We start from the raw sequence: 14,193 nt of genomic DNA on the forward strand, positions 1-14,193 counted from the left end.
TACAGCCAACGCCCGCCCGGAGGCCGCCCGCCGCACAGCGGGCCACGCCCAGATGGCATACATCACACCCCATGCCCAAGTGAGGAGATAGAAGTGTTTGATTTTGAAAAATCTAGGTCCAGTTCATTCTCTCTTTCGTCTTTCGAACACAGCCCTGTTCTCTGTGCCTTGCACAACAGATCTATTTTTTAAAATGGGGGCGGAGCTTCACGAGGGCCGTCGAGGACCCCGTCGGTGACCAAGCTCTTCCCACTCAGAGGGCCACTTGGCCAGGCAGGACTTTGGCACTCTGAGGCTGATTGAAGGGCCACTCGGAGGTCCAGACAATCAAGAGGTCCACACGGAGAGGCGAGGAGAGGGGTGTGGCAGGAGTGAGGCCCGAGTGCCCGGAGAACATGGAGAAGGTCTGGGCTGGAGAAAACGAGAGGTGACATGGACAAGGACCCAAAGCCACCTGTGTATGTATGGATGTGAGTGCTCAGAGAGGAAGAGAGGCCATTAAAAACTGGACAGCACAGCTCACAAAAAAAAACAAGCTAAGCTCCATTTTAACTCCATCTCCATCTTGAACCTCCTAGTAGCCTCTTCATCTTCATCTTCCTCCCTCTCCCTGGGTTTTGGCCACAGTCTGTCCTCTATTTCACATCTCAGTGAATCCATCATGTGATGCCTCAGTGGTTTCTTCTGCCTCTACCCGTCTCTCCACACCCCTCCCCCCCACCCTCCCCCCCACCCTCAACACACACACACACACACACACACACACACACACACACACACACACACACACACACACACACACACACAATAATGAAAATGTTATAGAGTGAATCAACCATATGTGAATATGGAAATATTCACTTCCTATGTACAGGGCTCATCTAGCTTTGCCCTATGAGTCATGTCAGTCTAAGCAGCTAACGGAGGCAGTCCAAACTAGCAGGGGCAGGAGGAGAGGCTAGCAGAGGCAGACCGCTCTCCTATTAGCGCTCCTTCAACGTGTGCAAATCTCTTCCCACACCTCCTTCCTCTGGAAAAACAAAAGGGATCTCAACGACTTTATAAAAAGAAAGTAACTCGATGGCGTAGTAGGACTAAAATGATGGATGAGCATTTCAGCAAAGAAGATTTAGCAGCCATGTAAGTGAACGGCCTTGAAACCGGATAGCCAAAAATGAAACCGTGTCACGGATAGCCGTGCTCCAATTTACATAATGAATAACCATAAGGAAGGACGTGTAGTGTGTAGAGAGCTGTCGTGGGAAGAGACAGCGAGTCCAACAGCATTTGTATTTAATGGACACCCACCCACACCTCACCTAGACACACACACTCAACTGAGACGCACACACACTCATACTGAGAAATACACACCCACGCTGAGACATACACAAAGAATATCATTCACAAACCTGTGTGCTTAAGCCTGTAGATCCGTATCGTTACATTAACAAAGCACAGAGCTTTGTTGCTCTACCGAAGGACTATTCATCCTCTGATAACTATTCAGCAGAAAAGCACAGCTTCAAGAAGCTAGTGTTTTAGTGATGTAGACTTGCGCCCTTAGCTGCCATAACCATACAGTCTTCACTGCATCAGCTGTGAAGACAGACAGCTTTCATACAGTTCACTTCTAATAGGATGCATGAACATTCATTACATGTGGCTACAGCTTTTCATTTGATCCCCATAAATGTAATATTGTTACAATGCTGAAAGTAATTAAAGTGCACTGATTTACTAATTCAATGACATCAAAAAGAGTGAAGTACATATACATATGCACACACATTCACTCTTCAGAGCACTCCTGCTATCCCTCCCCTCTGCCATGGTTCACCTGTGTTGTCCTTGTGCTATGCAGGGAGACTGCAGCACACTCTTTATTCTCAGTTTCTTTAGAAAATGCCAGCCAGTTCTCACAGCAATTTATTTCAGCAACAAAAAAAATTTAGTGTAAGAATTTTAAATGTTGTAGGACTTGGAAATGCACAGAAATTTTTATAATAAAATTGATACTTATAACATACATACATACATACATACATACATACATATATATATATATATATATATATATATATATATATATATATATATATATATATATATATATATACATTATATATATATATATGTGTGTGTATGTATGTATGTATGTTATAAGTATCAATTTTATTATAAAAATTTCTGTGTTATATATATATATATATACACAGAGAGAGAGAGAGAGAGAGAGAGAGAGAGGTGTGTCAATGCTGTGATATCAAGAAATCAAAAACATCAGAAGTATAGGTGAGTATGAGCAACAATAAGAGTGGGAAGTGGGAGATTAAGTGCTTCACTTTGTATGAAAGAGAAGATTTGGTTGAAGTAACAGCAACTGGCAAGTGCAGATATGAGCAAAGTAGCAAATCTGTTGAATAAGTAGAGATTTAGAGCCAAAATGGCTGGGGGTGGGGGTGTTAAGAAGCCTTTCTTAAACTTGTTACTGTTGCCCACTTGTTTATGAAATGACACATCCAATGTCGACATGTTGGGAATTTTCCTTCAATACTTAAATATGAAGTCTATGAAAACTTTCATGAAATGTCATTATATTGTATGGAAATGAGTTCAATAACAATTTAAACTGTTATCATCTAGCCATAGAAAAGGTACAACCATCATTGGCTTTATATTGCCAATAACCCTCCAAACCTTCACTCTGACCCATAGTCCAGCCGATCTGATGCAGCCTGCTTCAACCTAACTAGGCTGGAGCGATCATGGACACCACCATCAAAGGCCATCAGTCACCACTCACATTGAACTGCATTAACACCATCACACAGTAATTTGGTAAAGTCTACACTCAAAGGCTAACAAGCACCATGAGAGAGACAGACAACCAGAAAACTGTTGACAGACAACAGAAACTGGTCCTGTATGGTAAACAGGAAACTTCCTTCACAACACAGTAATGGGGAGGGGGAAAGATAGACAGAGAGAGAGAGAGAGAGAGAGAGAGAGAGAGAGAGAGAGAGAGAGAGAGAGAGAGAGAGAGAGAGAGGGAGAGAGACTGATGCTGGAGATCATCCCTTACCTTCTTCAGCCGACCAGTGCGTGTGCCAGTGAAAACCACGGTGTTCCCACGGTAATCGTACGCTGCTACAGAGGTCATTCCATCATCCTTGTCAATGAAGAGGGGCGTGCCCTCGATTGTGCTAGTGCCCCCTAGAGGCTGGTTGAAGTCCTGTCCACAGAAATTATCGTCAATCTGCAGAGGCTGCAAAAGAGAAAGAAGGAAGATGAACGTGAATGTGAAAGTGGGAGTTTTCTATGCACGAGATATTTCAAAACAGAAGTGCCTGTTGACTGAGAACAAGGGATGGTTCATATGATCAAAACAAAACTAAAACATGCATGGGAAATGTCAATAAGCCAACTGACAAAACACACACACACAGGCAATAGGCGTATTTCACGTATTGTGAAAACAACAGAAATGAAAGTAGGCTCGAGTTTACATGGTTTTTCCCCCCTTCTGAGGGTAATGGCGTACAAGATGACTATGAGAAGAACAATGCTTGCTTGTTGCATCCGTGAAGTGTAATACACTTACAGTCAAATAGGCCTAGATATTATAAATGATTATTATAGATAACAGATGGCAAACCTTGTTTTGCATGTAATCTACCACATTTGAACTGATGGTGGTTTGTTAAAAACACATCGGTTCCTGCATCACTGATTAGATGCTCCACTTTGCTGTGGCTGAAATAGCCACTCACGCAGCAACAACAAAAGCCTTCAGAGTTTAACAAACACCAGACAGAGTCCAAAATGAATGGCTGAAAACGACAAAATCATGTGGCTCAGAAGTAGGCCAAGATTGCCCTTTGATTTTGGAAAGCAGAATTAACTGCAAATAAACCTTAGCGCTAGTTCCTTTTTCTAGAGCAAACTTTTTCTAGAATGCTTGGACACTACTCCATCGTAAGATCACCAATAAATCAGTAGTGTCCTACTGGCCAAAAACCCATTTTATTTTTAGTCCAATGCATACTTCTACTTTCCAAAATTAAAGGAAGATCCCGGATAAACGTGGAACCATTTTTTTATGTTTCGTTTAGGTCCATTCACTCAGATTCATTGAGGACTCGCTTTGCAGTGTGTTTTTTTTTTTTTTTTACATAACCGGAGGAATAGGAACCGGTCAGGCCCTTCAAACCGACCCCGGAGAAATGAGAGTATCGCTGCAATTTATATGTTTCCGGTACCCTAGCTAGCTAATAAATGCTAACAGTTTGCTAGTTATCTTTTTTTATAACTACTTATCTGTAATTAAGTAATTAATGGGGAGTAATTAATTAATCACTTTAATGAGGAACGACTTTCTCTGGGGACTAAGTGTTCGCTAGCTGTCTGGCTAACCAACGTGTTTTTACCGCCTTTACAACTTCACGTCTATAAAGAAGCGCGTGCCGCGCTGATGGCTGTAAGCTGCGAGGGGAACAACCGCAGTGGGCCCGGTGTTGGGCCCGGCTGTGTCTTCAGGCTCTCACAGCGGTGGCTGATGCAATCGCCAAGCAAACAGTACATTCAAATATATTTTCGGTTGCGCCTTCAAAAATGTTCCCAGGGTACATACACGGGCAGCCTAGGCAAAGCTGTGGTTCGGTTCTGTTATCAGGTTGATGGGTAATCCGTTAAGTTTTTTTGACTGATGAATTGTGATTGTACTATTACCAAACCATAAAAAGCTCATTCCGTCGCCTATGCCGAGTGAATTTAGCAGTAACTGGTTGAAGGCAGAACCCCATTCAGCAAAAGCCATTTTATTTTAAATACAAAGGTCTATTAGCAGTGTTCTGCAGCGAGATTACAATTATGAATATCATTCCATAAAAAAGACTAAGTTTTGACCTAAATGTTTTGTGAAACATTATTTTCCCATGGGATCCACCATAGTGTAAAACTACATTTAATATCCATTCAGAAATCTAGCCATACAGAATCACTTGGCACACTGGGTTATACACTAGTTACTTAAAGAACAAAGCAACATGCTAGTGTGTTATCTACTCTATGACCATGTGATCATTTCCCCCCACAAGTTAAAACATTCCAAACTGCCTCCAGAAATCTTTCTAGGTTGCTAAAAGAAAGAACCCACTGACCCAATGAAAAAAAAAAGTGTTCCAAAAAGGTTAAAGTTCAAGGGTCAAAGATCAAGAGGCTATAAAAAAGAGAAATGCTCTACAACAGTGTAGTCAGTTATTAAACCTAAAGGTTGCTGCCATTTGAATTGCCATTGAATCCTATATGAATGATCTTTATTTAAACAACTGTACAAAAAGTGCACACAGTAGTGCATGCTAATCCTTCACACCAGCCATGCCTACATAAAAGTGACAGGCACTAATGTGTCCCGTGAAGCAGCGAACAAGTCAAAAAATCAAATACTTCACCTCAGAAGTACTTAGAAAAACAATCTAAAATTCTGTGCCATTTAAATATTCACAAATGCCTTTAGCCAAAACACTGCCCCCCCCTTCCCAACCCCCCCCACAACCACCCTTGCTCTGACTTTACAACACTCTCTCCTTTTCTTGTTTATGCCCTTTCCTATTTTTACTTCCTCCACTGCTGTGTGTGTGTGTGTGTGTGTGTGTGTGTGTGTGTGTGTGTGTGTGTGTGTGTGTGTGTGTGTTATGCACTCTAAGTCATTGCTGGCAGCACAAGCCACCATCAAAAACCATTTCTCTCCTCCCCCACCTCTCTTCTCAGCCCAATTCTCTGTCTCTCCTAATCTATCCAGAGGGTCTCTGGCTCCTAGCAGGGAGAGCCAGGAGAAAAGGAGCAGAAGAAAGGAACGCCAGAAAGAGGAAAGGAAGAGTCAGCTGGGTATCAATTCAGTTAACAAACCTTCTTTCACTGCCTGCAGGCCAGAGGCTTGTGTACCGAGAGAGAGAGAGAGAGAGAGAGAGAGAGAGAGAGAGAGAGAGAGAGAGAGAGAGAGAGAGAGAGAGAGAGAGAGAGAGAGAGAGAGAGAGAGAGAGAGAGAGAGAGAGAGAGAGAGAGAGAGAGAGAGAAAGACTGACTTCTGGTTTACTATGTTTCCATGGGCATGGTGCTGGTGGTATATGTAAACTGTAGGCAGTGAGAGGGAACCAGATCTTTGCACACACTCATCAGGGCAAAGAAGACCAGTGATCCAGCAACAGGTCAACATAATGCAGTATAGCAGATTCCAACATCCTTTAAATGGAACCCTACACATTCATTAGCGGATTCTTAAAGCGTTGCAATAGCCTCCCATTTACAGACCCGTGTACTCTATTCTCAGTGGGAGCAATCGGAACCTCATAACCATCGAATAAGACAAAGTAAGACAGCACACACACACACACCCCATTTCACTTAGTCAGGCCCTACAGGCTGCCAATACAATGCATTAGAGGATGAAGCCAATGGAATACACCGCAGGTAGCAGAGTGGTAAATCTCTGTCCTGGCATTCAGTCAGTGACACACACACACACACACACACACACACACACACACACACACACACACACACACACACACACCAGTACATCTCTGGCCTACAGCCAAACTCTGTTATTGTACTACAGGCCTCTGGTCCAGCTACACACATGCACATACACACATGCACATACACACACGCACAGACACACACGCATGCTGTGAGAGGACGTGAGCAGAGTGTGTATCAGGTAAAGAGAGGCAGAGAGAATGATAAGTCATGGCTAGATGCAGAAGGATTAGATTGAAGTCAAAGAGCGGTGTGTGTGTGTGAGTGTGTGTGTGAGTGTGAGTGTTAATAGACTTCCAGGCTCTGTGCATGTGACACTCTGTGTGTATAGTGTCAACAGGAACATGAAGTTCAGGGTATAAAAGGGTTCAGGAGAAATGAGAGGAAGCCCAGTACTAGCTTTTATAACACTCTCCTCTCTCTCTCTCTCTCTCCCTCCCTCCCCCCTCTCTTTCTCCCTCTCAGCTCAGAGGGGCCGGGGAGCTCAGGCCGGACGCCCACACACACCTGGCCATTCAGCAGACAGATAAGCCACCTGTAAAGAAAGCAGCCACACTGCAAGCCCGGCTAGCAGGAGAAGATCTGAGCCCATTCCTGTAGACAGTGCTAAAGATCAACTCTGAGGATTCATCACTTAATGTGGGTGATTTCACTGAACCCATTAACGATATCGATAACGAGTTTACACAAACAATACAAAAAAACTGACTAACTGGGATACGGATGCACCCAGCAACAAGGTGGGGAGACCACTTCTGTTCACCTGCAAGTATCAAGCTGCAGGAGGATCCGGTTCAGGTTCCAGATTCCAGTAAAGCTGAAGAATGTCACACTAGCACATCACGCCACACCCCAAATACCAGTCACAGACACACACAGAGTATCTGTGCACGAGTGTGTCAGTGACTGGACTTGACTGTGACGATATCCAACAGATATTCCCCACCAGTTCAAATATTCCCACATGCTAACCTAATCAGGCGTTGTGTGTAGGTCAAATATCATAACCTACACACTAGGAACAATCTGGAAGCACTCTGTAGTAGAACTGCTAGTATTGCTGAAGCAATCCTAAACGTGGAGTATTTCCATGTGGGTAAGGACACGTCTGTACTACTTTGACAAATGTCAGAATTAATGAGATCCTAAGGGGCATATTTAAAAATGCCCATCTAGTTACCAGCGATTTGATAGATTTGCTCACATGCTACTATACCAGGAAATGCAGAATTGCGAGATATAGCCACACAGAGATACAGCCACACTTAACAATAATACAATTCCAGTGTTCTGTATCCAGAATCAGCACAGACCAGAAATAAATGAAATGAAAAAAAGATCGTAATATTTTATTGAGCCTCCTGGATTGCCATCCCTATTTATGTGTTTACGAGTGCACGTGCCTACAGGAGTGTGCGTGCCTGTAAGAGTGCGCGTGCCTTTAAGAGTGTGCGTGCCTTTAAGAGTGCGCGTGCCTTTTAGAGTGTGCGAGAGAGGCAGAAAAGTACCAGCAGTCTGAGTCTGTGAAAAAGTAGAGAATAGATGAGGCAAGACAGGCGTTTCATCTTTATGATGTGTGTGTGAGCGCGCACGCGTGTGTGTGTGTGCGTGATTGCGGCGGTGTGTGATAAGCATGCATCAGTGTGCGAGTGTGTAAAGTATGGATCTGAATTCAATCAGAGGCGTGTAATCTGGAGTGTTTAGCTGAGCGGTGAACGCGGCCCGTGTTACGGAAAACCATTTAACAGATTAAACCCTCAAATCTGCACAGCGGAGAGTGTGTGAGACACAGATAAGCACCTCCACGGCCTCTCCCAGCCGCACACATCTGCCACGGCGCCCGGCGGCCAACACGCACGCTACCCAACACCAGGCTCCTCTAATCCCCCCGTGTTCACCATCTCGCTTTCTGCTGGAGTTTCCGCAGTAAGAAGGGGAGGTGTTTAATGATGACCCACAATCCCGCATGTGTGAGGAGGTTCTGCAGAAGGGGCGTGAGAATAGAGGTGAGGGTGTAGACGTGTAGCTCTGTCCCACTGTGTCTCACGTGCACGCCTACATACAGGCCCACGCACACTGGCACACGTCAAAAAGCTCCTTGCCCTATAATACTGACTCCCCGCCTCTATTAACCAGATGCTAGTCAGGGGTCATATCTCAGACGAGGGGTCAAGCGTGTCTGCTGACCACTGCTTCGCCTTTGACCTGTTAAACGAGCGATTCTCATCAGCGTGGTGACAACTACGCCATGTGGACGCTACAACAAAAAAAAAAAAAGTCATTGTGGCTTCGCTGACCCATGTGACGGGGTCATCATGTCCTCGGAGGTGCAGGCCTGGCACAGGGTTTTGGGAAGGTTTCTCACAGTGTGGCGCGACCGGCCGTGCCCACGGCGTACGAGACACCATGCCGACCACCCACCTTTCCTCCACCCGCACCACACCTGCATGGACATGTTGCTACAAGCATCTGGACCGCTCTTGCTCAGAGCTTCGGATGTGGACGCTCTCCAGTGGATCAGGGGTTCAGAGAACATCTCCCCACTGGCAGTGTGACTCTGTCCAAGACCACGATTAATCCAGAGCTGGGACCCACAGAAGAGGGACTCCAGGTCTATATTAGAGGGTAACTGCATTACGATCCCACATAAATAACATACATCAACTTCCCAATTAATACATCAGAAGCTCATATAAACTCTTATAAATGTTTCATAACTTCCAGATATATTGTGTGGCCATTTTAAAATAACACCACTACAGTTCCTTCCCTAGCCAGCAAGAAACATTGTTTTTGTACATAGAAAACAAAAAAATTCTGTACATAAAATACGGTAGCACTTTGGGTCATCTTAGCTTAGAGTCAAAACAGTTAAACTAGTTAAATCAAAACCAGAGAGAGAGAGAGAGAGAGAGAGAAATGGGAGAAAGAAAGAGAGTGAGAGAGAGAAAGAAAGAGAGAGAGAAAGCGTTAGAGAGAGAGAGAGCGAGAGAGAGATCAAGTCAAGCTCCGGTCCCAAAGGGGTCTGACGGCAGCGAGGACAGAATCAAGATTCTCTAAATGAATTAAGAGAGTGAGCTACAGAGAAAGGAGGAGTTGAGAAATCCAGTCAGCTGGACTAATGATGTTTCTGTCTGACTAAATAATGAAAGGAGAGAGGCAGAGAAGAGGGAGGGAGGGAGAGAAGAGGGAGGGAGGGAGGGAGAGAAGAGGGAGGGGGGGAAGGGAGGAAGAGAGAAAGAGAAAACTCAAAAGCCTAGATTTCTCCTAGCACTGTATTGCAAATTTGACCCCATGCGTCCATATCTGTGTAGCTAGCCTGATAGATACATATCTACAGACAAAGATAGATCCTTCTGATAATGGTCTCCCTGGTGTTCCTGTGGACGTTTCCCAGGGGGAGCTGAGCTCCATCCCGGATGACCCCAGCCCAGCGATCACAGCGTGCAGAACTCAACTGGTGTGGGCAGCGAAGCCCCGATCACGTGGGAGCTCACCAAATGAAGAGAGAGAGAGAGAGATTTCACTACTGAGTGGGTGGTGTACCTGAGTGACGTGAGCTGCCCAGCCGGTGGGAAGAGCTCCAGGCTCTTAGAGTGGGAAGACTGGACTGGGAGAAGGTTATAAAAACTAGCTCAGTACCCCCCCCCCCCCCCCCCCCCCCCCCCCCCCCATTCTCAACACAGAGAGGCATGATGCTAACCACAAAGCTAACGCTACACTTGGCCCATTTTATCAAATCAAATTAAATCAAATATATTTGTATAGCGCTTTTCACAACATATGTTTTATCAACCACCTGCAACACTCTGGATAAAACCTCTGAATGAAATAAATTAAACAATCAAGACATTAAAAAGCAAAATAAATTAAAAAACAAAGTGGACAGTGATGTTCTTAATTCACTGGGTACCTTACCAAGAATAAAATACTTAAAAATAATGTCTTGCATGTGAACAGAGGAGACCCAGTCCTCACGGCTGGGGATGGAGTGAACTCACCGAGTTGATGCAGGCCAACTCCTTGTTGAGGAGCCAGGGCAGAGAGAGTTTCCCCTCCCCGCGGTAGCACGACTGGATCCTCTCCTTGATCTTCTCCTTGACGCGGCGCAGGGTGAACAGGCACAGGGCCGTCTCCTTGGGCGGCTTGGAGCGGTTCTTCTGGCCCTGCGAGAAGATGGTGAAGAGGATGTCCTCGTTCTCCGTCACGCCCAGCGAGTTGGCCAGCTGCCGGCCCGGCTTGCTGATGTAGGCGTCCTGGATGAGGCGGTACTCCACGCCGTCGCGGCTGCACCCGACGGGGAACTCCACGTACGAGTAGAACTTGGGGTCGTCCACGCAGAGACGCACGATCTTGGAGGTGAAGAACTGCTCGCCGCTGGCGTCGGGAGACGTGAGCTGCGTGTCCAGCTGGAGCGTCAGGTAGTAGACGAACTGCTCGCTGCTGAAGCCGTACACGTAGTAGATGTCGAAGGCCGGGAACTTGGACAGCGTGTCCGACGGGATCTTGAGCTGAGACGAGACGAACTCGTCCTGGTAGACGAAGCTGAACATGTCGGCGTCCTCCTCGTTGGTCATCAGCTTGCGGCTGGATAGCGTGGGGAAGTATTCGGACTTTCCGTCGATGGGCGTGCCCACGAACAGCTTGCTCCGCGCGCCCTCCGAGACGATGACGCCCGACATGGTGGCCGCCTCCGTCACGCTGGACAGGTAGTGTTCCTTGCGGTGGTGCGGCTCGCCCAGCTTGAAGAGGTCGTCCAGCCGCAGGAACTGACAGATGCCCTGCGAGGCGCTACCGCAGGCGATCAGACGCTTCTGCCCGTAGTCCACCAGCAGCAGCTTGTTGACGTTGTCCGTCTGCGCGAGGTCGTGGGGGCACGACTGGACGCTGGGCGGCGGGTAACACTTCTCGTTGTCCACCACCGGCCCCGTCATGTGACTCCGCAGACGGGTCAGGTTGCTGGACAGCTTGTAGATCCAGTTGACGGCGCCGACGTACACCTCGCCCGTGCCGTTGTGCACGGCCAGGTGGGTCAGGCCCCACTCCGGAGGCGAGAAGCTCTGGAAGGGCTCGCCGGCTCCCCTTGCTGGCCGGAGGACGGAGGAGAGGCCCAGCAGGCCCAGCAAGAGCGCCGGCCCTGGGCTGAGTGCGCAGCAGAACCGAGCCTGAGCCCACATCTCAGCTCTGGTGCACACAGCAGCAAGGCGGAGGTGGGGGGTGGGGGGGCGTGGTCCTTTCTCTCCCTACGTCAGCCTGTACTGGAGCACGTATGTATGAATTCAGCCAACGAGAGTGGGTAGAGAATCACGTCTCACTGAGCCCGAGTTCTGGACTCCCCGTTTCTCTCCTCTTCTCAGCGCTGTCATTTATTGCATCATCTGAAGACCCTGCAGCCGACAGCACTACAAGACAACAAAAGGGGGGGAGACAGAGAGAGAGAGAGAATGAAATTTGAGCACGATTGGAACTTTTCCAATTGATTATGCATGCCTAGCTAGGAGGTGTTAGGAGGGGAGCTCAAGACGACATCATCCATACAAAATAAATGGCTCCAACTAATGTGGTCGGAGGGGGCGAGACCTTCACAACATTTAATTACTGAGATGAATGGTGAGGACGCAGGAGACGTATGAGGAGATGGACAGCAGAGCGACTCATCACTGAACAGCAGCACAAGTGCACCAGCATCGTGGTTCTTCTCTTCAATGAATTCATAACACATCCATTATCACCAAGTGTCTGACAGGAGCTTTTTGCAGATTAAGTATTCTCTCTGTCTCAGACTCTGTCGCACACACACACACACACACACACACACACACACACACACGGTTTCACTCTTCCCAGCGGATAGGGAATCGTGTTCAAGTTCCTCCTTATGTAGTTCACATGTCTGTTTGTAGCCTGACTCTGAAGTGAGTCACCTGCCATCACTACTAGTGCGCAGCTCTTGTTGATGCCTTTTTACACGCTTCACGTCAGCAGACGGAGACGTCCGCTCACTCCGTCTGTCTCCGGCGCTGTGGGTCTTTGGGCTGCGATGTTTTTATGTGGCGACTGCCCTGTCCACAACAGCTGCACGAAACAAATCCTTCAAATCTCTCTCTGGGTTCCCGACCCAACATGACGACGCTAGACATCCCAAAAATGTTCCAAGATCTTACAATGGTGCGTCCCAAATTCTGCCCCCCCCCCTCAACACGACTAATTGGAACACCTGCCTACATCTCCCGGGTCCTGGAGGGCCGACCCACAGGGGCTTCGGGTCACGGCTTTTCTTTTGGGAAGCGGGCAGGACAAACTCGGGAACGGGGCGGGACAAACACAGGACTTGGAACGGCGATGCTAATTCGCTACAGCAGGCCGTGGCCCGCCCACTACGGCCTTATTCCCGCCCGGGTGCCGAGATGCCGCTCAACTCGCGGGTGTTATGGGAAAAGCCTGCGCAGGAACGGCCAAGCACACAGACGTAAGGAGAAAATAAATGTGCCATTTGAACGACAAAAATCAACATTATTTCAACAATTTATATCGGCGGAGCGGTTTCGCCCCTGTCCTTGTAGGCCACGGTCACTAATCATTCTGCAGAGATGTCAATAAGTGGAGTGTGTAAAAGATCCATTAGGCTCGGTCTGTATTTCCACATGTAGGTTAATGTCACGCTTCATATCCTCTTTCGTATTCAATATCTCAGCTAATGAGCCAAAACTTCTCAGTGTAAGCAGGTTAACGAGGCCCATTAGGTTACTGGGCAGGAGCTGGACTCCGACCAGAATAATCAGCAGGACTTTTTGTCCACGGAGAGGCACAAATACTGGATCTGGTGCCGGAGAATTCTGACGGAGGTGTGTCGACGTTCTCCACCGACTCCAGTGATGGAGCGAAGGCTCTCGGGGGGGACGAAGCGGCCCTGGGACTTTGGATCAGGGTGGAGAGAGATGGAGGGTGTCTGAGGGGAGGAGGAGAGGAGGGAGGGGCCACGTTCAGCCCCTCTCCTCCGCGCCTCCTTATCTGGCCTCCCTCTTCCCTACGGCGTGTGATTGAGGGCTTATCTGTCCATCATCCCCAAGGACGAGGGGAGGGGGGGAAGTGATGTCACTCCGCATGGTTCCCGGGGCGAGAGGGAGAGCGCGGAGGCGGGGTGGGGGGTGTCGGCCCTCCCCGGGCTCGGAGGCCAGAGGAGGGCGAGCGATTAGAATGCATTAGAGTGGCGCTGCGGGGGGAGATGGGACCGATAGCTGCACACACCAGCCGACGGCCGCGGAGGAAATCGGCGGCACGAGACGCCACAATTCCATTAGCGCGCGGCCGTGCGTCCGAGGGCCAGCGGAGGAAAACGCTAGTGAACGTCGCCTTCGGGAGCGGAGAGGAAAACGCCCAGATCTAGAGCAACACGATGCAATATGTTTGGCATCCTCTTTGGCGTAGCCGGGGAACATGAGAGTGCAGTTCTCCATCACACCGGTGTGGAAGAGCTTGGCCAAAATACTTGAAGATCTGTACGTGCTTGACGCGAGCAGGAACGACCACAATCTAATGATGCGTTTGCCATGGAGCAACGGCGTTCTGCTCTTGACTGTACATAATCACACTGTGTACCAAACAGATGTCGATTTACAGCCGACGGTGGAGCGCAGAGCCTGCTAGCTCATT

The 14,193-nt window shown here is 47.9% G+C and overlaps 1 protein-coding gene across 1 annotated transcript in view; it reads right to left on the minus strand.

Moving 5' to 3' along the window:
- Positions 1-253: 253 nt before the first annotated feature.
- plxna1b (plexin A1b) overlaps positions 254-14,193 on the minus strand; it is a 36,128-nt gene continuing 22,188 nt past the window's right edge. The window contains exons 2-4 of the mRNA XM_077016035.1: positions 10,542-11,942; positions 3,086-3,268; positions 254-454 (exon numbers count right to left, since the gene is read on the minus strand). Coding sequence (XP_076872150.1) covers positions 254-454; positions 3,086-3,268; positions 10,542-11,717 — 1,560 coding nt within the window. The 5' untranslated portion in view covers positions 11,718-11,942. The remainder of the gene's footprint in view (positions 455-3,085; positions 3,269-10,541; positions 11,943-14,193) is intronic.

The sequence above is a fragment of the Brachyhypopomus gauderio genome, chromosome 8 (assembly GCF_052324685.1).
Source record: "Brachyhypopomus gauderio isolate BG-103 chromosome 8, BGAUD_0.2, whole genome shotgun sequence".
NCBI classification, from domain to species: Eukaryota; Metazoa; Chordata; class Actinopteri; order Gymnotiformes; family Hypopomidae; genus Brachyhypopomus; species Brachyhypopomus gauderio.